The 27,278-nt window shown below is 36.7% G+C and overlaps 1 protein-coding gene across 1 annotated transcript; it reads right to left on the reverse strand.

The window, feature by feature from the left end:
- Positions 1 to 792: 792 nt before the first annotated feature.
- mvb12ba (multivesicular body subunit 12Ba) lies at positions 793 to 27,101 on the reverse strand. Its single transcript, XM_083531982.1, has 10 exons — positions 26,978 to 27,101; positions 18,200 to 18,319; positions 15,615 to 15,722; positions 11,118 to 11,214; positions 9,776 to 9,905; positions 7,726 to 7,875; positions 4,907 to 4,998; positions 4,611 to 4,666; positions 3,359 to 3,418; positions 793 to 2,306 (listed from the first exon to the last, which is right to left on the reverse strand). Exons 2-10 carry the CDS (start codon positions 18,308 to 18,310, stop codon positions 2,220 to 2,222), a joined length of 891 nt encoding a protein of 296 aa, XP_083388108.1. The 5' UTR covers positions 18,311 to 18,319; positions 26,978 to 27,101; the 3' UTR covers positions 793 to 2,219.
- Positions 27,102 to 27,278: the final 177 nt, after the last annotated feature.

Consider the following 27,278-nt stretch of genomic DNA (forward strand, 5'->3'; position numbering starts at 1 on the left):
TTGATCTGGATTGATTTTTAGTTGATTTATTCATTAGAAAACTTGTGTTATTCACACAATAATATAATAATAATACATTTTATTTGAAGGCGCCTTTCAAAACACTTATGGACACAGTACAGCAGAGTGAAATCATAAAATCAAACAACAGACAGCTATTTTACTTTTAAAATTGATCAGAAAAAGCTAATCTGAACAGATGAGATTTGATTATTAAAAAGTGGTCAGACATTTACAAACTTGTATTGATTGTGGAAGGGAATTCCAAAGATGAGGAGTTAAATGCCCTAAAACTCATAATGACTAAATGGAAGATACAGTGAGGAAAACGGATGAAGATCACCAAGATCATGAAGTGCTTTGAAAGTAAGAAGCAGAATCTTGTACTCTATTTGAAATTTGACAGCACATAGCAATAGTTAAACCCATATTAATATATGACCTTACCAAGCGATCACGTATTGTGGGAGAACAGAAAAGGATCATGTAAAGAGCTTTTGAAGACACCAGTGGAGAGTCTACATAGAGCAGATGTGGATTCATGTAGTCCCCTTTCGAGCCTCCAGGGAGGACTCAAACCAATTCCATGTTGTCCCAAAAATTCCAAGACTAAAGAGTGTAACATGTCTGTGATAACTCGAGTGGCTAAAGAGGAAAGGGAGTGATGAAGCAGTTCACATTAGCCTCAGAATATAACGGAAATGTCACTTTGCCTTTTCATTTTCAAGCTGACCAACATAATAAAAAACACTGTAGATTGATGTAAAGTGGTGAATCAAGAGGCACAGGAACTGAGTACACAAAAACTTTATTCACAAAACACACATGAAACCAACCAACATAACCAACCTAACCAACGTATAATACACATTTGACCTTGAATACATATTAATGTAGCATATTTGGAGAGAATTTAGTTGGTAATAAAAGCAAAAAAAGCAGAAGAAAGGCTTCTAAATCCTGTTCTGTATTTTCATGTGTGATACGACTAAAGAAAAACGCAAAAAGAAATAACACAATCTACTCTACTCTTAGATAGAGATTCCAATGTGATGGATATGTGCATGGACTTGCTAACCTGTCAATCCTGGCTCAATCTGCATCTTGCTTGCATACAACATTAAGCACAAACATAACTGACAAAACAAGATTCGAACAAATATTGAAAAGCATCTAACAGACAAATACAAACAGATTTTTTTGCTAGAAAACTGAAAGTAATTCAATAACGGCCAAAAAAAAGCTCGTGTACACGTGGGCTGACGGGTTGGATAGTCTTTTCTGCCATGCTCGATTTAAAGTTGAATTCCGAAGGCATCTCCATGATCACCTGATCTAGCAATAATGAAGACTGACTTCTGGTCCATGAATTATGTAGAGAGCTGCAGAGAGAGACAGAGAGAGACAGGGGAAGCAAGCAGAAAAACATGGAAGCATGTAGACCAGTGCTCATGCATGTAATTATGTGTACTTCAACATTAAAAAAAAAAACAAAGCTTCTACATTAAAAAAAAAAGGTTTGCTATTGCCCTCTGCCATAATCAAGGCACAGAAACACGAGCGGCATGCCCCAATCCCCCAAACCACACACGGAGACAAACATCACAGAAGTGCATTTATTGTACAGTATATTGGGCTACGTTTTCAATGGCAAACACAGAGCTCTGATTATACATGAACTGAGAAAAGATGAACTGTTCTAATCAGGCAGTCGGTCTCGCAACCACAACAACAAAAAACAAACATAACAAAAAAACAAAAACAATAACTCCTCCTATTTCATTTAGTTCGATTTTTCAGCATTTTTGAAACTTAACTCAAAAGATCTTATTTGATAGTTTCCATGCTAAACCTTTTAACACAAAAGTTAGCTCTGCATGAGAATAAGACATTTAACTGTACAGATAACGATGCATTATGTATAGTAGTGATTTGTAGCTAGTACAGAAAAGTTCCTTCTTTAGTTATCCCTTTTGTATTTCAGTAGTGGTTTTGGTTAGTTGATGGTATTTGAAAGATTATGCACTTGTTATTCCTCTGTCACCAAGAAATGCTGCACAAATGTAGTCACAATTTCCACTAACAAAGAAATTATAGTAAATACTGTAGGGATAATGCTGAGGAAGTCTCAAGGTCAAAAGAGGTCAAAATCCATCACTTCATTTCCACTCTGGGCCTGCCACTCTTTTGAGCTCATGGCGTTCCTTTTGTCCATGTGTTTAAGCCTCAGAACCTAGTGAAGTCCTGGTAGGACTGGGGGGCAGGCGGGCAGCTGCACTGTGCTCGGTACGAAAGCTATACTCATACTGGGACAGAAGAAAAAACACACACATACACACAAAGAAGGAGGGAATGAAATTCTCCACATAACTATGTTAATAGGTAACACACTGAATTGCCCTCAGCAATTACATTTATTGTAGGATTCATGCCATACAACTCTTGCTTATCAAGCAAATCATGTTATCAGTTATCAAGCAAAATACAAAACCTGTTTGATTTTCAAAATAGCAGGGTTTTTCAATACACATTGAATAAATAAACACAAGGGACAACATGGGTGCCTGACTGGGCTGTGCCAGCAAGATGCAATGCACAGTAAAGGTCGACAGATTCATGTTTTGCCGATTAATCGGCGCAAGACAGTTGATTGCTGGAACGGCAAAAATCCATACTGATGGTTTTTCCAGGTTTTGTCTGTGGCTGGAGCAGCTGAGAAGGTCTGCTGCCATTATATAGTACGAGAGCAGCCTCTAGAGGTGAGTCACTGACACTACATGTTTGTTGGTGTGCCTTTTTTTTTTATTCACTTTGAATTTAACTTTTTATTTATTTGGAGTTTCAGTTTGAACGCATGTCTTATTTTCCTCAATATTCATTAAAATAAATAATATATATTTATTTTTATTTCATTTAGCACATTTCCATGATTCAGTAGTGTTTAAATATTTTATTTTTTAATAAAGTTCAGTACTAGATTACATAAAGAGTTATAATTGAGTTATTCAATATTCATTTAAAAAACTTAATTGGTTATCGGTTATACGATCCATCCATTCAACCTCTAATTCACAGTGTATTCTGACACCTTCCTATCATTGATAGCACATTTTCCTATTTGTGCTACAGTAGATGACTAAATGACTGAGACAGAGTGTCTCTAAAACAGCCGAGCTTGTACCCCACGCAGTCACAAAAATATGATTCAATGCAGAACTCTTGTATCATGTTTTTTGTACTGCAAAACTACCTAAATATTTAATAAAAAAATAAAAGAAACTTAGAAACCTTTTTTTTTTTCCACCCACAATGCTATCATTAGGTCATGCTAAAGGAATAGATATGCCACAATACTCACCTCTTTTTCAATCTCTGCAAGGGATTTTATCCTTATGCCCATCAAGTCTACCTGTTGTAGCTATAAAAGTAAGCAAGAAATTAGGTAAAGATATTCCTAATATATAACAGATACCAATGAACATAAATACTGTCAAGGTTAAGGCTTGAAGCAGCGGTAAATAAATTGAATTTTTGGATCGCTGGATGGAAAGAGCTGCTGAACTCATTGACGTGCCTAAAAAGGGTATCCTGGAGTAAAGTTCTTCAATATTTCAGTTATATTCTGGGAAGAAATGTACAGCTGGTGCTCTTTAGGTGAGGTGTAATATTAATATTATTAGTTTAATGTTTACTATGTTTGGTATTTGGATGAGACATTCTAGGAAGTGTGGCATTAAGCCTGTAGAGCATTATAGACTATATAGGATATTATTATATAAAATATAGGATTCTTTTATTTTATTCAATTCAGCTTTTTGTAGAGTGCTTTTAGCAATGGACAATGTCCCAAAGCAGCTTTACAAATATAAATAAATAATAAAACATAAGATATACCTTTATTTGTCCCACAGTGGGGAAATTTTGAACAGGACTTAATTTCCCTGACCGGGAATCAAACACAGGCTGCGGCCACTAGACCACCAGGAAATATATGAAAAACAAGTGCAAAAGGTCTGGTGCAGAAACAAAATCACATCATGAGAAGAACACCAGTGGGCAGCATGAGGCTTTAGGACTGCTTTTCTTCAGCCAGAACTTGGGCTTTTATAAAAATGGATATAATCATGAAAAAGCTACAAATGCCTGTTGATTTAAGTGCAAAATCTTCAGGTCCCTGCTGGTAAGCTCAAAGGAAATATAACTACCTTTCAGCATGAAAAAGCATACACCCAAATAAAACAAAGAATGGTTTGAATAAAAGATGGTCAATGTTTTTGAATGAGCGAACCGAAAGGTATTCCAACAGAGTATTAGTTTTGCCAAGTTATTTGATGCTTTTTTTTATTTAGGTCTACTCCTGAGCCAAAACATTCCTATCTGTCTCAGAGGTCTAGGTAAATAGAAATAAATATCTCTAGTTTGACCTCTATTCGTTCAATCTACTATTGCGATCTGAGACATCTTGCACAATCATTTTTTCAAGATTTAATCGAAGGCACCCGGAAACACTGTTTTAAATCTCGAAACCGAAAAGCTGTAAATGAGATTGTCAGAGATTTTAGATTACTTCAGGATTACAAAGAAATCATAATGACAAAAGGCAGACTTACATCACTGGATGCACATGCAAACTTCTCAGAGATCACAAAGGGCACTCCATCCATAGCTAAAATTTAAAACAGTAAAAAAAAAACAAATCCAATTATGAAAGAAATAACTGAATATAATCCTGGAGTAAAATTATTAACGTATAAGAACCTTGAAATAGAATCGAAAGGGAAAAGATTAATCGCCAACCGAGTAGCGGCATCATATTAGTAACACATGTAAAGGTATTGTTAAAGGAAGCAATTAATTCATATCGGTACCTATCCTGTGATTTGTACACAATGATGAAAGTTTTTACCCGAGATTGCATATAGGTTGGAGCTTTGGTGTTCGTAGTCAGGTCGAGTGGTACTCCTCCTAAAACTGGCAGGTAGGGTCATGGATATGTGTCTGAAATAACACATGCATTTCCTTATAATTAAATACTAGCCCACAATTTATTACAAATTTATTCATTTTATTCATTCTTTATTTTTCCTCACTACTGCCCCAATTAAACCTATCAATTAATTTCTTCTCTTTCATTTTCTGTTTTTCTTTCTTTCATTTTCTGTTTTTCTCTTTCTTTCATTTTCTGTTTTCTTTCTTTCTTTCTTTCTTTCTTTCTTTCTTTCTTTCTTTCTTTCTTTCTTTCTTTCTTTCTTTCTTTCTTTCTTTCTTTCTTTCTTTCTTTCTTTCATATTTCTTCCTTTCTTTCATTTTCTGTTTTTCTTTCTTTGTTTCTTTCTTTTCTTTCCTCGCACACCATAGCAACTCTCTTCTTCTTCTTTCGGCTTCTCCCATTAGGGGTCGCCACAGCGGATCATCCGTCTCCATACCCTCCTGTCCTCTACATCTGCCTCTTTCAAACCAACTACCTGCATGTCTTCCCTCACCACATCCATAAATCTCCACCTTCTCCTTCTCTCTTTTCCCTGCAACCGCACCACTTCACTGCCCTCCCTCTCATTCACACACTCATACTGACTTTCATTCCCCTTCTATCCAGTGCGTACCTCCACCTCTCCAGGCTCTTCTCAACCTGCTCACTACTTTCACCACAAATAACAATATCATACGCAAAACATCATAGTCCATTGAGACTCCTGTCTGACCTCGTCCGTCAACCTGTTCATCACCACTGCAAACAGAAAAAGGGCTCAGAGCCGATCCTTGATGCAGTCCAACCTCCACCTTGAACCAGTCTGTCGTTCCTACTGCACACTTCACTGCTGTCACACTGTCCTCATACATGTCCTGCACCACCCTCACATACTTCTCTGACTCACCTGACCTCCTCATACAATACCACAACTCCTCTCTCGGCACCTTGTCGTAACGCAACCCTCCCCATCTATCCGGGCCTGTGACTAGCACTAAAAGTGCACTGGCTTGTGCAACCCTAATGACTGGGTTCCAGAGCAACTCTCTATGATTAAAATGCTTAGTGACACAGGACACTCTATCAACAGCCTAACAACCACATGAAACTACTACTAAAAAACATTTATATTTATTTTAGATTTTATTGGTTCATGTAATTTACACAGAACCTTTAGCAGACATCTGTCTCAGGGACCAGCACAAGCAATGAAGACCAGGGTGATGAATTTTGGTCAGAACAAAGGATGGTGAAGAAAAATGATTAAACCTTTGAGGTTTTCTTTATGAGCTTATGTATTTGCCATAATAAGAGTTGCACATTAGTTAGCTGCCACAGAATTTCCAATCTAATAAGCTATTAATGATAAAAAGCTATATGGTAGATACTGTAGATGAATGTAGGTATTGATGCATACTGGGTGTTGTGTAATTGAAATAGCAGCAGAAACCTTCCAAATAAATGATTGTTTTGATAGTTGTGTTTTGGTGGAATATTTTTGGTCATGTTTCATGGAGATCTATTTTGTGCAACCAGTGTCTAGTACATGCTCCAGATCTTTAAACTACAATGGCAATCACCAGTAGAACTGGCAAAGTTTTAAAAACATTACATTTGCTCTTTAATTTTTTTTTTTTCCAATGAAGGGCATTTTGATGAATGCCACAACCTGCTTCAGTTTATTAAACTAACATGCAACGTCAAGGCATTAATGCATGTCCCCCAATTCTTCTTGGACATTGAACTATCCTCCTGGACATTGTGTATACCATGGCACACTTTAGTTTTTCTTTTCTTCACAGCCACCAAGGGATACAGGTTTTCTGCTGCCTCTTTCTCTGGCTCTTGAGAATTATCCAGATACATTTCCCTCAGCGGACTTTATACTTTATTTACAGCAAAGCTTTAAGCAAGCTTAGAAATATGTCAATCATGACCATCATCCACAGCTGGCTGAGCCTGCAGTGACTTCATGCTGTTAGCAGTGTGTGAGTATGTGTTGTGTGTGTGTGGAATACTCAAGCAACAAGTGTTAAAGTATTACATAAAATATAAATATGTACAAATACATCATACACATTATAAAAGGGCACAAAGCAATATCACAAATATTCATAAAGGTGTCTGTCTAAAATACTATTCTTTCATGGCCTACCTAAAGAAATATAAAAAGCTTTACAATGGGACAGTTCATTATAAGATCACTAACACTGAAGCAACAAAACAGTTAAGGTATTTTAATTATATTATTAAAGCTTTTTATTTTCTTTTTTTACTTTTCCACTAAAAGTTTGATCAAATTCTGGTTAAGTGACTCTTAGGTCAACATAGGACTGCTGAGGTCTCTGTTTGCATTTTTTTTATTTCTTTTTAAATCAATTGTAGAAAATACCCAGGAATCTGCTGTACCCAATGCTAAATCCAAACATGATTTTGCACTTTTCTTATTTCGGCTTCTCCCATTAGGGATCGCTACAATGGATCATCCTTTTAATAACCCCCTGTCCCCTACATCTGCCTCTTTCACCCCAACCACCTGCATGTCTTGCATGCTCCATCCTCAGCATTCTCCTACCAATATACCCCATGTCCCTCCTCTGCACATGTCCAAACCATCTCAATCAAGCCTCCCTCTCCCTCCCATTTTCTCCAAAACATATGATTTTGCACTTGAATTCTCACACCAAAAACAATGATTTGAAACATAATTATTCTATTTTTCTATTTCTAAACAAAATTTGCTCATGCACACATACTTGGGCAGGACAGGAACTGAAGTAGAGTTGGTGACTGTTTGTACACTGGTGGTGGTAGCAGTGCCGGAAGCGTTGTTTTGTATGGGGGAGCAGTCTTGAGTTCTAGGCACCTTCCCCATTCGATACCAGATGCCCATGTTGTTCAGCTCACTGTGGGGAAATGCTCACTTAGTTTAGGAACTCAAAATAACAGCCAACAATGAACAGCAATGTTTTACATTCCCATTTGAACAGTTATGCATCCAACCCTCTTCTCCTAGCTAGGATATATGTAATGAATATCACTTAACAGATGTGTGTGTGTGGTGTGTGTGTGGTGTCTCTGACTATAGTTATGTTTACATAGCGTTAAACATGAGTGAAGCATTTTACATTGCTGGCATTTAAAGTTAAAAAAATTAATCTGAATGTTTTAATGTTTTACAGAGCCTAAAAACAGACAATATGTTATAGCATATGTTAGTGAATAAAGATGTTATGATGCTCTCTGTAGCAGCAGTGTAGAATTGTACCCTGGGGTGGATTGGATTTGCTGAGCTTTCTTGCTGATGGTTGATATATGCATCTCCCATTTGCTATTCTTTGCTATCAAAGTTCCTGAAAATTTGAAGGAAGTGACAGTACTCACTGATAAATGGAAAAGTGTGTGTGGTGGGGGGGGGGGGGGGGGGTTGTGGGCACTTCAGGGGTTAATTATTGAACCTCCTGGTGGGGAAATTATCGTTGGTAAACCATGCTCTTCAGCCCCTGTTGTGCATATAATACTGTTTAATTAAATGACAATTAAGGAAGAACACAGAGAAGTTGGATGCTTTTACTTTGGTTCTTTATTGGCAGCTGTGCAATAAGTTAGCTTGTGACTTACTACTACTATGTAAATTCCATTGCTGTTAGATATTCAGTAAATAATAAATATAAGCTCAAATGCGGACTATCAGGTAAAATGTAAGGCTCCTCATTAATTGAAAGTAGTATTATCAGAAAATGAAAGCATTTAATAACAGCAGCAACTCAGTTAAAAACAAACCACCAGTCACAAAGTGAGGTCACTGAGTGCTGAAGCACACAATGCTCTGCTCATCCATAGCTCAAGAGTGCCAAATTTCCACTGGCGTTAATATCGGTACAAAACCTGTGCAGCGGGAGCTTAATGAAATCGGTATCCATGGCTGACTGATGCATCGGACAGAGTGGTGAAAAGCTCTGGACTCTGGAGAGACGAATCAAGCTTCTCTGTTTGGCAGTCTGATGGGATTTAATTACTGACAGCATTTTGCCAACTGTAAAATTTGGTGGAGGAGGGATAATGGTGTGGAGCTAGGTTGGGATCCTTCCAGTGAAAGGAAATCTTAATGCTTCAGCACACCAAGACATTTTGGACAGAGGCCTTTTCCTATTCCAGCATGGCTGTGCCATAGTGCATGAACCATGGTCCATAAAGACATGGTGGAATGAGTTTGATGTGGAAGAACTTGACAAGCCTGCACAGATCCCTGACCCTCATCAAACACCATTCAGACTCCATATGAATGTATATGCATTCAGAATGCGATTTCAATATCATCTATATAGGTATAATGGGCAGCTATTCCAATACGTTTATCCATAGAATGTCATGTCATTTCAGCAAAATTAGAAAACAAATGTCCCTGTAGCTTCTTTAACATACTATAGGTCTAATAGCAGCCTCCCTGATACGTTTTAATCTTATCAAACAATAAAACTGTTTATTTTTTTATTTATTTTTTGTTTGTTTTCTGTGCTTTGTGAGTTGCCAGAAAGTTAAGGTATTTTAATTATATTATTAAAGCTTTTTTTTTTTTTTAAGTCATATATTTTTTTCCTTCATCACAAAAGTGTTGTTCTTATATTATTTATTATAAACAACTGAGTTTTTACAATCTGCTGGCATCGGCCAATGAATGCTTTAAATGCATAAAAATAGTAAGTTCATATATATATATATATATATATATATATATATATATATATATATATATATATATATATATATATATATATATATATATATCGCTTTATTCCAACTGACCCTATGAATGTATACTGTGGTGGGGCTTGTTTAGAGCGTCCCAGGATGCGGATGTCGCAAATTGCTGCTTCCGTGGAGTCCCTTGGAATAAACTTAATACACAGCCTCCGTTTCCTGAATGCTGGCTCCTCTGAAGAAACAAAGATTGAAGTAGAAAGAATAATGGAACAAAAGTAGCAATAGGGTTAAAGGCACTAATTATATAACTAATTCAATTATTCATTATGGCTTTATTATATTGCACATTTAAGTACATTTAAAAAAAGAAACATGATCACCTGCAACAGCTATTAAGTGAAAACGACATACAAGTATAATAAATATGTTTACTGAAGTTTTGGACTAAATCTGTTCGCCTTCTCTCTCCATTAGCTTTTCCCCCTACTGATTTGCTGTGGCATACCTTTGTCTAAAAAAGATATGATTAATAGGAGGATACATGATCTAGCAATTAGACCCAACTACAAGACCAAACAAATCCCCCCTCCTCTCTCTCTCCACTTCTCACTCTCTCCTTCCCTCTCTCCTGTAGCTCTTTTGACCCCTTTTAATCCCACCAACACTTATTAAAACACAAAACAAGAAATTCAACAACAGCCTCATCCTTACCTCTAACCCTCCATTTACGTTCTGGCACTTAAACACGCCCCATTTCCTTACTGACTAAGTATGCTGGACAGGTGAAGCTGAGCAGGTGTTTCAGGCTTTTAAGGAAACTCTGATAAGCTCTGATAAGGATTCCCAACTCCCTATCGATGTTAACATCAATGACACTGAAACAGGCCTGGGTGCCATGTGGAGCAAGAAATGTACAACACCATCCAATCTGACCTCCACTGTGTGAGAATATACCACAGTGTAACAGGAATCTATTGATATTAAAGAGGCAACAGATTTGTTTATTATCTCAATAGAGGACATTTCACACTGATCACAAATTGCCCTAATACAATTTTGAACAGGGAAACATTTCATCACTTGATGGTTCCTCTTGTGCAAAACCACCTCTTTTCACACACATGGCCTCTTAGTTAATCAACTTTTCTTACACATTCTCTCACTCCTACCATTTCATTTCCCCACACTTATCAATACATTTTAAGCTGGAAGTCTGAAATTAAGTTTATATTTATTAATTTAAATTCAAATCCAATATTATGTGGTAGACAGAGGAACAATTACTTTGTCAAAGTATAAACACAAAGAAATAACTGCATATAGACAATAAAACTGCTAAAGGAATGCTAAAAGACATTACAGTATGGAAAAAAAAAATAAAGCCTTGTGAAAAAAACATTATATTGCCTAAAAGAATACAAGCACAAAAAAGAGAGATGCATACGTGTGTCCACTGTCTCCTGAATTGGGATAAAGCCGACAGGCAGCGTGTCTTTAATGTCAATCAGCTTCATATCCACCAGCACATTTCCTAAATGACTCTGTGGAAAGATGCACACAATGCATACTGTAGTTACAGTGGTTAAAATATTAGATTTCTGTTGACACGTTCCTTTTCATATAAGAAAAAAAAATAATCCATTGTTTTAAAATAGATCGAATCTCTGCTATATTTAGATTAAATGAAATATGATTGTATTGTCATGGTGAAAGGTACATGTACAGAGCCAATGAAATGCAGTTAGCATCTAATATTCATATTTACAATACAATGCCACTGTGTTTCTTGAAATATATGAACTTTTAAACATCACATGCTATACAGTGGACATTTTTCACACTTTGTCACATTGATTGCCACAGCAACACAATTCAAGTTACCAGAATTCCTTTAAAAATATAGAATATTCACTTTGTGTGGACCAATTTGTTTGTATAAATTTGATTATCGATTTTTAAAGTGAATCTTAAAAAAGCATTTGATAAGCCTGAGTTCCTGTTGCTGAGGGAGGCCACTATAACAGGGATTTATTATTGGAATGTTTGTTAGATTAAACATTGAACACAGTCCTCACAGACTGGTTTTATAACCATAAAGACTGTATAAGACTGTAGAAAGAACATTACTTATAATCTTATACTCCAGTGCTCATGTTAGTTCTCACTCTCCAGTGTTCTCTATTGTTGAAAGATTTATGATCACACTCTTGATGTCACCCAAATGAGGATGGGTTTCCCTTTTGAGTCTGGTTCCTCTCAAGGTTTCTTCCTCATAACATCTAAGGGAGTTTTTTCTTGCCACAGTCACCATGGCTGCTCATCAGGGATAAATACACACCATTCACCTTAACTGTTGATTTCTGTAAAGCTGCTTTCAGACAATGTCCGTTGTGAAAAGAGATATAGAAATAAACTTGTCTTGACTCAAAGAAAGGGCTTTTTTTTTTTTTTTTGCTATACACTGAACCACATCAATAGATGTATTTGAGATGATTGAACCAAAATGTCAGATTTTATTTCCTTCAAATTCATTTTTGTTAATATTTGGTTGCATTTCATTTGCTTCAAATGCCTGCATTAAGCTGGCAACCCAATGATATCACTGATAGGTTGAATTCTTTTTTGTGGTTCTTTTCCAGGCTTCTAATGAAGCCTCTTTCTGTTTCAGGTTTATCTCTTTAGTCTCCTATTTAGCAGAATGCTTAATCTGGTTAGGGTCTGCTGATCTAAAACCTACCACTTCTTCAAACAAAGTTATTTGTTATATTATCATCAAATGATGCATAATTGAATTAAATTCAATGCGTCTGTAAACTGGCAGCAAGAATTATTCTGTAGACCTCTCATGTAATTCTGATTCTACCACCTTAAGGAACTGGAATAAATATAAAATGCTCAAACTGACTAACCAGTAATAGACTAAAGTCACTGACAAGGATCTTCAGTCTCAAATAAGAGCTAATTAGAAGAGATCCTCAACATTTGTGGGACAACAGGAACCTGAATAATTTTCCAACAAACTTCAATAATTAAATGAAAATGGTATTTTCCAGTTTTCCAGAGACAAAGAAACAGCGAAACAGTAGAGGAATTCACTGAGTGAGTTGCTGAGACTGTTAGTAAAAATAAAACTGGTTTGGTCAATGATGACGAGAAACAACACAAGGTTTGGACAAAAACTTGCACCGGCTGATAAAAGACTGATGAACCACTAATAAATAATACTGATGAACCACACTACATATGCTACATAAGATCTGGCACAGTTTCAGTTTCAGGCATTTCAGTTCTCTCAACATGGACTAAAGTCTGGAAGAGGAACTGCTGGCAAGAAGAATTTGGATGAGGCCAAGCTGAAAATTCAGGTAGCAACAGGTTCTCAAATTCACTGGGACAGCTCCAGATAAAAATATTATCAATGCTAATTAATTCTGATTTTCCTTTAAATTAATTTCACACTCAATTCATAACGTTGGTGCACCAGGACTTCCAATAGTCAAACCATGCAGTCAGCCACTGGCAACTAAAGTAGGAACTAAGATGATTAGTCACAGTTTTAGTATCTGCCTGATGTCCTGTAAATCTTGGGCAGAGATCTGCTGACAATATTCAAATCCAAATGTCACAAACGATACTGTAGGTTACTGTAGTGTTTCCCGGGCCGGTTAATGAAACTTTAATAGCTGACAACATATATCACAATTATCAAATTAGTGGTGTGTATGTACAATTCAACCATAAGCAGGAAATGCTATTTAAGGTTGAAGAAAGTGTAAATTGCATATCATTGGAAAAACACAAACCAACATGTTTTAACATGCACACAATAGTACAGAGGTACTTTTACCTTTTCACCATCATTACAAAACCTTTTTTTCTATTGTAGTAATAAGAATTTGACAATGTGTGTGCAGTCAGCAGTCAATTAATCCTTTTATTTATTTATTTATTTATTTATTTTAATTCAGGCAGCAAGGCCTGATAAAGCTTGTGATCATGATAAATAAACACAGCCTCTATTAAACTGAACAAACAAACTGAATTAAATTAAATAACCTTAGTAGTTTTTCTCTATCATTGCTGAGATGTTTCTACACCTTGACAGAAATCTACCTTTGGAAAAGTTTATTGATTGGAAATGATTTGAAAAGGCACACACCTCTCTATAGAGGGCTGTAAAGCTGTCAATGCATATCAAAGCAAAGAATAAGTCATGAGGTTAAAGAAACAGCGTTACAGTGCTCAGAGAGGATTTTTGCTAAGCACAGATCTGGGGAAGGCTGCTGAACTGAAAATTCCCCAAGAGCACAGCGGCCTCCATAATTCTCAAACTGAAGAGATGTGGCACAAACTGTACTCAACCAAAAGCTGGTCACTGAGCCAGGGGGAGAAGGGCCTTAGTAAGAGAGGTGACCAAGAACCTGATGGAAGCCCACTTGAAAGCCCTTAAGACTGTGAAACAAGATTCTCTGGACATTTATACAGAGCATGACATGTAGTGGAATGTTTTGAAAGGCTAAACCCAGCTGAGTACCGTATTTTCTGGACTATAAAGCGCACCCATATATAAGCCGCACCCACTGAATTTTACAAATATTTGTATTTTGTAAAAGGTGTCTACACTAATGTACTTTATACAGGCTTTAACGAAAGACACGTACACACGGTGTAACGGGTGAAATAAGTTGCGCTTCTTTTAGGAGCATAGCGGTATTTTGGGAATAGAATGTGGCTGCATTTTTCCGCTATTACTGCATGTGTGGAGACCGAGGATTATGTCCTTATTATTTGATGCTGATTTCTAAGTTTCTTTGACTAACCCTTAACGCTGTTGCCAAGAAAAATAAAAAAGCATGAGTTTTGGAAACCTGTCTGTGCTTATATGATTTCTGTTGCAACTGGAGTTAGCGAGCTATCGCATGACCCTGAAGGCTTACAACGACTTGTATCTAAACAGTAGCCGACCATTAAAGTCATTGTTCACTGTCTTCCGAAAAATACGGTATATATTTTACTTCTGTAAGAGGATACAGTAGGGAGAAATAAGATAACAAATGATAACTGACAGATGCATTGCTACAAGCCTGGAAAAAAAAAGATTGCAACAGTTTGATGATGCCAGTGAGTTGCCAGTATAATGCAGTTAATGCAAGCAAGGGATATGTAACCAAATATTAAATACACTATAGCTATCCAACAGTTTTGCTCACCTAAACACTGTGTGGTCTTCCAGCGAATTGCTATGGTCTAAGTTGTCCTAACCCTAGATGTAAATATTAGGAAATATAATCTTCAAACCTCTATCATCTTACAAGCACAATTTCTTGAGTATATAAAAAGAAACATAAGAATTGGGTTTTGGCATATAATTTGCAACTTTGGCAAGCTACCAAAAACAGGAAGTAAGGTAACAGCACATTTTGCCTTCAAAAATATAGCACACTGCCGTTAGAGCAAGAACAGAATGTCCCAGTGGTTTCTGGTCTTTGTCCATCATTATGGGTGGTATTTGGTCCCATTTATTACTGTTTACTGCAACATTTTAAACGTATCTTTAACATACAAATTGAATTGAAAAACGAACATATTTCCAATTGGATTTTTTATTAACAATGTATAATAGGTGATAAAATCAAAACGCAACTGATATTTTGCCTCATGTTTTATTTATTTTTTATTCTAAATATGGTTCAAAATCAACAAATGGCAATTGCAATCTGTCAGTTTTTTTGCCAATTAATTTTTCATCTTTCTATCACACACTACCGAAGCGACACAGATGGTACACATTTGTATTGCCATTTTTTTCTAATTAGCATTTGAATAAAATTAAAGACACAAACTATGTACAATGTGAACCATCATGTCAAAGGCTTGTGTGGAACCCTCGAAATTCTGTATATGTATAAACTAAAATCAGGAGAAAATGTGCATGACTTACATTTTCCTTGGAGAAGACCCTAGTGAAGCAAAGGTAGCGTGTCACTTTGGATTTGAACAGCCCATCTTTCCATAAGTCAGCATCCATTCCATCTGTGGTATATGCAACCTTTGTGAAAGAAAAAGAAAAGAGAATGAATGAGAGACTGACTGTTTACATTTAAGGTTTTTCGGCAGACACCATTATACCAAGCGAGAACTATCTAATTTGCACTGGCATCTTAGTGGTGGTGAGAACCTTACAAGCAGAAGTCCAACATCTTAACCACCAAGTACATTTATTATATACAGTATGTAGAGCTGGGTACCCAGAATTGCTTTTGATAATGCAGATTACTAACACTTCTCACTTAGTTTTTATTTCTTCACAAGTTTGTCTGTTTTACAGAGAGAATGAGCGAGAGAGAGAGAGAGAGAGAGAGAGAGATAGAGAGAGAGAGAGAGAGAGAGAAATTAGGCAAATAACATCCAAATCTAACTGGCTTTATGATACATGGGAAGCAAAGTGAATGAACAATCATGTCATAGAAATCCACTGCCAGGCTGCCAACATAAAAAAAAATACACATCTGCCTTCTTACAGGGCATTCTAGTGCTCCTATTTTTTATACCTAGAAATGTCCATGGGTTTATCACTTAATATAATTTATAATTTCAGAATTTTTTATATGTTTCTAAGACTTGCTAAGTACTGTTTTTGCACAAAACCAATATAACTCTCAGCGATAATACTGTAATTGATATAAATCAATTAATATTGTTTCATACCTGCAGACTGATAAATGGGTTCCTGAGCAATACACAGCAGTGCTACACCCCAGCCAGTAATATTGAAATAAATTATTTGAAATAGAATTAAAAGTGTAATTGTGTATTTGACACTGCTGTTGTGACACTTCACCGTCATATAAACATAAAAAAATTAATTGTGAAGTAGTGAAGACTTTAGTGCAAATGTTGGATTTAAAATCTCAAAGCAGAGATTCACCTCAAGTGAATGTTTTTTTATTGTATCTAATGTCATTGTGTGCATATTAATTTGTTTGATTCTCTGTTCTGTAGGTCGGTGTTTAAATCTGAATAAAATATTCACAAAATCAATCATTTATTCCGGTCATTCCATACAGTTCAGCATCTCTTTTTAGTTTTATAGTTTTCTTCTCTCACCTGCCTCTTTTCTTTCATGCTAGTCATGTTACAGAGGAACAGAAAAGCAAGATGTTACTTGTTGACCAAATCTGATCTCACTCAAATCACACTACTGTCATGTGAATTTAGAAATGTAAACTTGCAGATGCAATCTAATCAGTGCAGTTTCATGTTTTCCTTTGTTAAAAAAGTGATAAAAATGGTGGGGTTGTCTTTCCAGATGCTGTCAGAGTCTTGAACCTGATGTCTAGTAAAAAAAAATAGATCAGATAGTTAGGAGAAATATCAGAGTGTGTGCCAAAGAATATACTAGTCTTGACTTATGTAAAGCAGCCTGAGCTAACAATTTCAAATGTTTAGGTTTTAAATCCAGCATATGTTCAAGTGCAAAGTTACAATGTTGAAATATGTGCTTTGTTTTGTTGGTCTTTGCCTTTGGGAGAGCATCAGGTTCAAGCTGCAGGTAGGGGACACGAGCTGAAACAGCATGTATGCCATGATTGTGTGCTTTGTTTGTCATTGCCTTAGACTTGAATTTAAACTTGAACAATAGCAAGCCATTAGCAGATTAGAGATTAGGTTGTTTGTGTTTATTTAAGTAGAAGGTACACACTGAAAAGAAAAAAAAAAACACAAAAAAAAATAAGAAGCCCTGCTGAATGACTACAGGGTGATTGTTGTTATAAAAGCTACTGCTTTGTGTTACTGCAGTCTTGCTTTGTCTGGTTAAAGCAGTTGTAGATTTGTGTCATGGTTTGTACAAAGCTCCAACAACAGTTTCATTACAGAGGCTATGCATGCCCGTGATTCAGAACGGGAACAATGATATGAGCCAGGCTTTTGATACTACAGATCATCATATTTACAATAGAATCTGGGGTCAGATGTACTTTGACTGATTTTTAGTCATTCACCAGACTCTAGCATATATTTTACCTCTGAAAGAGGAGACTGAACAAATGACACAAAAATGAAACAACAAAAACAAATGATAGCTGACAGATGCTTTGGTACGAGCCTGGAAAGAAAAGAAGGCAAGTTTGATGATGCCAGTGATTTGCCAGCATAAAGTTACTGCAAGCAAGGGATATGTCAGCAAATATTTAAAGGTCTAACCCTAGATGTAAATATTAGGAAATTAAATCTGAAAGTCTCATCCATCATCACACAATCAAATAATCTTGAGTTTATAACAAAAACAAAAGATTTGACCTTGATCTTTTAATACTTTTGGAGGGGACTATATATAAAAAAAAAAAGCTTTGACATTTGCAAATCTGGCGATCTACCAAAAACAGTAAGTGAGATCATAGCAATAGCTCTGGATCAGATTTTATTTGACTGACTGTTATCAGTTTTTCTTCTAAGGTTTTCTTGTGGAACACCAAACATCAAATGATGAATAGCATGGAAAATATTTTATGCTTAAACACTTACCACATCATAGCCAGTGGGTGCTCTGTTTTTCGAGGCAACAACACCTACACCAGTGATGGGGTCCATAAGCATCTCAGGTAGGGCATCTGACAAATCCCGTACCTCAGGCATCAGTAGGTTCTAAGCACACAGAGATTAAGAAAAAGCATTCAATACATGATCTCACACTTAAAATGTGTTTATAAATTATCAGAGGTTTCTTTTTTAATTGTAGTTATATTACAGTTGGCATTTCAGAGACTCATACAAAGTGCAGATAAAATCCTAGAACATCCTGAATGTTCTAAAGTCTAGAAAAAATCTTAAGTTATTTAAGTCTAAAACAGATAAAAAAATAGATTTTATTTGTCCACTGTACTTGAATTAGTTTCGCCTTGATCCATGCAAAATACTCTACAGCTTGTTTCCAATGAACAGTGCAATAGCATGGTATTGATTCTAATCCACATAGAGAACTATCTTGTACCCTGAGAGTACCTGTTTCCAGTTTTATTATGCATACATACATACACTTTTCTGTAAATAGAATTTGATGCAAACAGCTTTGACACAGGTATGACTTCGCTACAAAACAATTCTGTTTCTTATTCTTGTTTGCCTAAACTAAAAAGGGAAGAAAACTTAATAAAAAACTATTTAATACATTTAACCATGATTTGACCAATACCCTGTTTGGCTCAATGCCAACAACTGAATCATTTTATATGTTAGTTACTGGAACAATTTCATACGAATAATGATATGCACCTTTGATAGTCAGAGGTTACTGACAGGAAGACGGTGGGAGTTTAGTGGTTAAGGCATTGGACTTTGGACCGGAAGGTCACAGGTTCAAATCCCACCACCACCAAGCTGCCATCGCTGGGCCCTAGAGCAAAGCCCTAAAACCCTCCCCTGCTCAGTTCTAAGTCGCTGTGGAAAAGGGCGTCTGCCAATGCTGCAAATGTATATGAAAATGTAACAGTAACAATATAGAGGTGTGTAAATTAGCGAAGGCAATGCCCGATAATGTAATATGCTCTAATTTCTTGTAGTATAGGTCAAAATCTCAGAACAGCACTAGTTAACCAGTGACTATCCAGGGCCAAGGCCAGAGAACAAACAGGCTAATCCGACCGTCTGCTAGCTGCACTGAGTCATCAATCAGGGTCCACCGATTTGAGACTGTGTCTGTCTCCTGAGAGAAACCAAAATGTAGAAATTTTCAGAAAGTCTGTTTAAGTAAGTTGATTAACATTAAATAAAAAAGACTGAATGCACAGCCAGCACCTCTGATCTATAGATAGGATTGTGGAATATTAAATCTCTCACGTCAAAAGCGCTGACTATAAACAAAATTATTACCAACCAGGAGTTTAATGTAATGTGTTTGACCGAAACGTGGAATAAAAACCAAACAAATATCTGGCATTAAATAAAGCGAGTCCTCCTGGGTAGACTTACATACACCAGCCCCGTCTAAATGTCAGAGGAGGCGAAGTCGCAGCTATTTCTATTAATAATAATCTAAATGTCACACAAAAAAGTGTCCTGATTTTTTATTTTTTTGCATGTTTGCCACACTTTAAAGTTTCAGATCATTAAACTAAATAAAATATTAATAAAAGATAACGCAAGTAAACACAACATGCAGTTTTTAAATTAAGGTTTTTATTATTGATGGAAAATAGCCCTGTGTAAAAAAAGTGTTTGCCTCTAAACCTAATAACTGGTTTGACTTGCTGGTGTGTTTTGGATCATTGTCCTGCTGCAGAACCCAAGTTCGCTTCAGCTTGAGGTCACAAACAGATGGCCAGACATTCTCCTTCAGGATTTTTTGGTAAACAGCAGAATTCATGGTTCCATTTGTCACAGCAGGTCTTCACGGTCCTGAAGCAGCAAAACAGCCCCAAACCATCACACTACCACCACCATGTTTTACTGTTGGTATGATGTTCTTTTTCTGAAATGCGGTGTTACTTTCACACCAGACATAATGGGACACACCTTCCAAAAAATTTAACTTTTGTCTCATCAGTCCACAGAGTATTTTCCTTGGGGAAAAGTCTTGGGGATCATCAAGATGTTTTTTTGCCAAAACTGAGACGAGCCTTTATGTTCGGCTCTCACTGTGGTTTGCTGGAGTCCCAAAGCTTTAGAAATGGCTTAATAACCTTTTCCAGACTGATGGATCTCAATTACTTTCTTTCTCATTTGTTTCTTAATTTCTTAGGATCTCAGCATAATGTCTAGCTTTTAAAGGATCTTTTGGTCTACTTCACTTTGTCAGGCAGGTCCTATTTAAGAGATTTCTTGATTGCAAACAGGTGTAGCAGTAATTAGGCCTGGGTGTGGCTAAAGAAATTGAACTCAGGTGTGATACACCACAGTTATAACAGGGGGGCAAACACCTTTTCACACAGGGTCATGTAGTTTTGGATTTAGTTTTCCCTCAATAATAAAAACCTTAATTTAAAAACTGCCTGTTGTGTTCACTCGTGTTATCTTTTACTAATATTTAAATGAGTTTTTGATCTAAAACATTGTGATAGCACATTTGTGTGAAAAAAATGGGGGAAAAAAATAAAAAAGAAATCAGGAAGGAAAGTTTTTCGCACCACTGCGTGTATCTGTGTGTGTGTATATATATATATATATATATATATTACACGATACTAATATCTGATAAGATACTATAAACTGCAAAAAATACCATGAATGTTGAATGTGAGGAAGTTAACATTGATTTTGCTAAACCACTTATTTAAACACGTTCCTTTTGCAAAGGTCTCTTCCATTGAAGAGACCTTTCCATACAATTTAAATATAAATATGAGTGTGAAAAGCTTTTGTGGTTTTGTCTGAAGACACCGGGAAGCCTATCGGTGGTGGAAAACCCATCTGGCGTGAATGCCTACAGAGATTTCAAGTAGAGGTCTGCGTGGGATTTACATGCAATATTCAGTAAACAAGCACAGTTTGATCAAAGCACAGCGGCCACCTCAGCACACAAGGGCAAAAGAATAAAAACATGCAATTACCAGTTATGAAACTTTCCTGGGTAAATAACAGGTGTAACATCACATGAAACCCATTCGGACCCCAAACTTATTCAGAACAGAGGTCACAAAAGGTTTTGAGGCAACTATTTAGACATATTCTAATCAGTACAAGTTGTGAAAAAAGAGACATCAAGAGCTGATAGTTTCAGTCATGCACTCTTGCTGAAACACTATTGCATGTTTTTACAAGTCAATGCATGGGGCGTGTGTGCTGTATGCCATGTTCTGAAAGAGACAAATAAGAGTAAGAGTGCATGCACAGAACAGGCTGCTTTACATTTCTGTATGTATAATACTTCTATTTTTTATTTACTTACAAACCTCTCCTGACCCTATTCATGACTTCAGTAGCAGAACACTAATCTCACTCTTACACCAACACCAGCAAACTTATGAAACAGGATTTTAAGGTTAAAATGATAAGATTTAACATACGATTGTAAATCAGATGATATGGTTTAATACCCAAACCTTTCTCCAGTGTACCTGCGAGGTGCAAGGTCACATTTAGTAATGAAACACTACTAAAAGACCAGTCAATACTGTTTTATAGTAAATGCTAATTATGAAATTATTTTATAATCAGTTCTGCTGAATAGGCAAAATAATAACCTTTATAGTAGTAAAAACATTTCATTGCTGTTGAATATTAAACAAAAATGTTTCTTGCTTGTAACTGAACTGTTTTTCCAAAAGCCTGTTATTCATTCTCATTTAAAGATAAAAATTGTCAGATTTTATTTATACACATGGATATTTGATTACATTTGATTCATTTGTAGATTTGAATGAGGAATGAACACAATATTTCATGGGACCGTGAACTTTGCTGCAGTTGCTGTAGTATCGTAAATATATTCACGGCATCATGACAACACTAATGCATACTGTGTAAAACTTTCACATACAAGTTTCTCCTGGTCATTTTCCTACAAGCATTCAGTGTTAACTTTTCTGATTCTGTACATCAACACTGTAAAACTCGTGATAGGAAATTAAAGTCAATCCAACATACAATGTACAGAAGACCTAATATTATCTCCATTGATCTTTTTAGATACCGTATTTTCCGGACTATAAGCCGCTACTTTTTTCCCCACGTTTTGAACCCCACGGCTTAAACAACGAAGCAGAGTTTTTCCCGGTTTCACAAACTTCAAGCCAAAAAACTGAACCCCATAACATTAAACCAATGAAATTTCCGAACGGAAACGAAAAAAACGCACTTCACCTGTGTTCTGAGCTGCACGGCATCGGGAGAAAAAACTTCCATCGGGTGATTTTTAAACGCACGACGATGCCAAAAGATAAACTCCCGAGAGAAATAGTTGTAAAAGGAAGGAGGAAGACAGTGAACGATGACTTTCTTGGTAGGCTACTGTTTAGATACAAGCCGTTGTAACGCGTTGAGTCTGGGTGAAGGGAGAGCTCGCTAACTCCAGTTGCAACAGAAATCATATAAGCACAGACAGGTTTCCAAAACTGGTGCTTTTTTATTTTTTTTTGCAACAGCGTTACGGTTTAGTCAAAGAAACTTACAAATCAGCATCAGAAATCTTCAGTCTTATACACACGCAGTAATACCAGCAAATGCAGTGGCATGCTATTCCCAAAATACCACTCTGCTCCTAAAGGAAGCACAACATATTTCACCCGTTACACCGTGTGTAACGTGTCTTTCGTTAAAGCCTGTGTAAAGTTCATTAGTGTAGACAGGTGCGGCTTATTTATGTTAAAAATTTTAATATTTGTAAAATTCAGTGGGCTTATACATGGGTTCACTTTATAGGCAGGAAATGACGGTATATGCTCATTAATAACTGACACCGGTAATGACCGCATGTCCATCATTTTTACTTTCAATTCCATTTTGGAATTTATCAAGCGTGAAAGTTGATACGTGTATATCTGTAGCTGTTATTTTTTATGCATTAGAAAGAAGCTAGAGAATTTAACTGCTGTCTTGCCAGACCCCCGGCGTAGGGGTGTTATTTATTAATAAAAGTACAGGTTTCGGTGTAATGCAGCTGCTGTAGGATATTCAGTGCCTTTAGAAAAACCCTTGTTTACAAAAGTTGGGAAACACCCGATCGTTTATATTTCTTGCCTTGCACTTTGCCAGGCACCTTAAATTTTTCTTTGTGTTTATATGGAACAAGTTAGTTTATAAGCGAAAAGCACAGAAGAATTGAACAGTAAATGACTGGAAAATTGATCTGTGGCCAGATAAATCCAGATGTAAAATTTTTGGCTCTAAAAGAATAACTGATGTAACACAAAGAACAGGAGAGATGATGTTATCTGATAATCTCAGATTCACAGTCAAACATAGAGGGTCTTGGAAGAGGGAAGATTGGAGACTTATTTTCAGTGAAAGGAAAACTGAACCAACATGGCTACCATTCCACACTTCAACACCAATCGAAAGCAACTTCACCATACAAGACAATGACCTGAAGCATTTGTCCAAACTCTGTTTAAGCTTGATTTAGAGAGCAAACTGTCAGCTGGGGTGTTATCAATCAAGGAATGGCCTGCCCAGTCACCGCACTGAACTGCTTTGAGTGAACTGGATCGCAAGGTCAGAAAAAAATATCCAAATAGAAACGAACACCTTTGGCAAGTTTTACAAGAACTGTCTGGACACCATGAGTGTGTTTAGCTATTATACATGCTAAGAATTTTTCTATAAAAATAAAGTTTAACATCTGTACATTTATCTATTTGTTTGCTCAAAGTAAATCGTCATACTGGTAAATTACCAAGTTTATTGCATATAAACATAATGAAAATGCAGATGTGTCTCTTAAAAACAATAAAAGTGTTTCCAAACTTTTGACAGGATCTGTAGCGTTTATGGTAAAAATTATTTTGACAAATTATGTAGTATAGATAAAGATTTAATCATCTTCTTCTTCTTCTTTGGGCTTCTCCCATTAGTTGACGCCACAGCGGATCATCCGTCTCCAAACCCCCTGTCCTCTACATCTGCATCTTTCAACCCAACTACCTGAATGTCTTCCCTCACACATCCATAAACCTCCTCCTTGGTCTTCCTCATTTCCTCCTTCCTGGTGGCTCCATCCTCAGCATTCTCCTACCGAAATACCCCATGTCCCTCCTCTGCACATGTCCAAACCATTTCAATCTCTCCTCACTCACCTTGTCTCCGTAACGTCCTACATGCGCTGTCCCTCTAATAAACTCATTTCTAATCCTGTTCATCCTCATCACTCCCAACGAAAACCTCAACATCTTCAGCTCTGCTACCTCCAGCTCCACCTCCTGTCTTTTACTCAATGCCACTGTCTCTAATCCATACAACATCTCAGGTCTCACCACAGTCCTATAAACTTTCCCTTTCATTCTTGCAGATATTCTTCTATCACAAATCACTCCTGTCACTCTTCTTCACCCACTCCACCCTGCCTGCACTCTTTTCTTCACTTCTCTAACACACACTCCATTACTTTGCACTGTTGACCCCAGGTACCTGAACTCCTCCACCTTCTCCACCTCTTCTCCCTGCAACCGCATCACTCCACTGCCCTCCCTCTCATTCACACACATGTACTCTGTCTTACTCCTACTGACTTTAATTCCCCTTCTCTCCAGCGCATATCTCCACCTTTCCAGGCTCTTCTCAACCTGCTCACTACTCTCACCACAAATCACAATATCATTATTTAATATTCTCCAATTTTACATCTGCAAAAACATTACTGTAATAACATTGCTAATATCCAATATATTACCCAACCCTACTATTAAGCTTTTTATAGCAGGTTTATCGATGCTACTTACTTCCCCTGTTAGCTGTACTAGTGTTATGATGACTAATGTATTAGGTTGATTGCATTTATGATGTCATTTATAATTCGACACACCCGAATATCAATAACTGATTTCTATTATAATACTCAATGTGTCAAAAAACATTTCCAACCCAGACACAATCAGAACCTGTTGTTACTTTGAGAGCCTGTATTCATATTAATGTAATATAATATTTAGTAAATGAAAACAAGAAAATGCACTAAAGACAAGTAATGAATATTTTTAAATCAAATTCATCAAGTATGTAAAAATGTACAATCAAAATCAAATTCGCAATTAAAATGTGTGACCCTTTTTGGCGTTCTGTAGTCGCTGCATTGTCTCATGAGTCATTCAGAGTCTAATCTGTGATGTCTGTGTTACCTTTTGACTTGCACTATTAGTTATGCCGCCAAAGTCATGCCAAAGTCCCTACCTGCACTCTAATCATACTGCACATTGCCCTTAACGATTATTATACACTAATGATTCCTAATAAAACATGTTTCTCTCTTTCCCTCTCACACCCTTTATTCTATCTCTCTCTATCGAGTGATCATGTCCTTTTCCTCTTTCCAGACCTGCCGAATGGAGCGAGACCACTCGCTGCACCTGAGGATGGTTCCAAAACACAGTCTAAAGATCTAAGTGGAGAGTTAAACTCAAGATCCATGAGGATGGATTTGGGCTGTCAGTAATAGAAACAATCTTCTAGAATGACTAGAATCAACGTGTGCAGTTTTACACTCAAGTCTCCATCAGTGAACAGTTGATAAACTGTTCAATGTTAAAACTATAATGAATCAACATTCTGTATAACCCAGATTTGATTCTGGTTCCTCTCAAGGTTGATACCATCTCAGGCACTTTTTTCTTGCCACCGTCACCACCAGCTCACTCATTAGGGATAAACTTATTAGGACTGTTTTCAAAAGAAAAAAATCCTGAATTTATTGAGGAAACAAGAAAGTATTAAACGGTTACGATGCCACTATGTCTATACGTGTCTACATGCGAGTTGAAATCGAGTCAGCATTTTTCTTAGAGAACTCTATGGCAACGTGAATGTAGATTTTACATAGATCACATAATAATCAATACACAATTTTTCTTTCATATCCAACGAAAGAAAAATGCTGAAACTACAACAGGGACACTTGTCTTCAACTAAAGTCCACAAACTATGCAATGTGAAGCGATGAGGGTCTGCAACAGAGCGGAAATTCATCCAGACTCGATTTTAACTCACATGTAGACACGTATAGACAAAGTCTTACACAGAGATTTAAATGTTCAGCATCTCTTAAGTGCCTTAGGATTTCTGAAGGGTAGCTGGTAAGCAAAACACCACTAATCTCCTGAAGGCGATGTCGGGTTACGGTTTAATAAAAGATCTGCAAGAAAAAAAAACTATTATGAAATGTAATCAACCTATTTTATTTCTAGTTCAATTGGCTTTTAACAATAGGATGAGTTTTTATTTGAGTCTATATGTCGTAAATATTGTTTTAACCAGTTTGCTGGAAGGTTTTACAGGAGACCAGAGTGATGCTGAACCTTCACATTTCTCCAAGAAGATGTGAGCACATACTGATTGAGAGTAATTGACTTGCTGTATGTGTATTTTGGCTTTATGGTTGACTAATAAATGATCATTACAGTCACAAGTGCACAGATCTTTCAAAACTATTGTTATGTGCTTATTTATGCCTAACTGCCCTCGGAATTATCTACTGTTACTCTCGGGAACATGCGCCTGTGTCTCCTCTAAGATGCCTCTCTTGTGTCCAGGGTACAGCAGCTGGAGCTGCTCGAGAGCTTCGGCTGAGTTTGAGGCCTAAGCGGAGAGAAGCGCTTGAGAACACATGAGCTTTAGATAATGCAGCGGCTGATTAACTAACTGATAACATCATCATCTTACCCAGTTAAGGTCAACAATCCGTTTCGAACAGTTCGGTTTGCACTGCTAAATCCGCTACGTCTTCTTCTTCTTGATCCCTTCTTCCTTATTTCATGCCGTTATCTTCTTCCTTGGGAGTTTTGTATAATGGTTGTGCATATCGCCATCTACCGGTTACAAAACAAAAATCGCTTGGTGCCAGTAGGGGTGGGCGATACCGGGTTTTTTTCTTTTTTGCGCCGATACCGATAGCAATAACGATACTGGTATTTTTTTTAAAACCATGATTATTAATATTAGTAAATAAACCCAGCCATTAGGG

Source organism: Silurus aristotelis (genome assembly GCF_946808225.1).
Source record: "Silurus aristotelis genome assembly, chromosome: 26".
NCBI classification, from domain to species: Eukaryota; Metazoa; Chordata; class Actinopteri; order Siluriformes; family Siluridae; genus Silurus; species Silurus aristotelis.

Coding starts and splice junctions, on each gene's coding strand:
- mvb12ba (XM_083531982.1), bottom strand. CDS start 18,310: ATGCCTGAGGTACGGGATTTGTCAGATGCCCTACCTGAGATGCTTATG. Junction 4,667..4,906: donor CAACCTATATGCAATCTCGG/GTAAAAACTTTC, acceptor TTTAAATTTTAG/CTATGGATGGAGTGCCCTTT. Junction 2,307..3,358: donor TTGCAGAGATTGAAAAAGAG/GTGAGTATTGTG, acceptor CTTCTGTCCCAG/TATGAGTATAGCTTTCGTAC.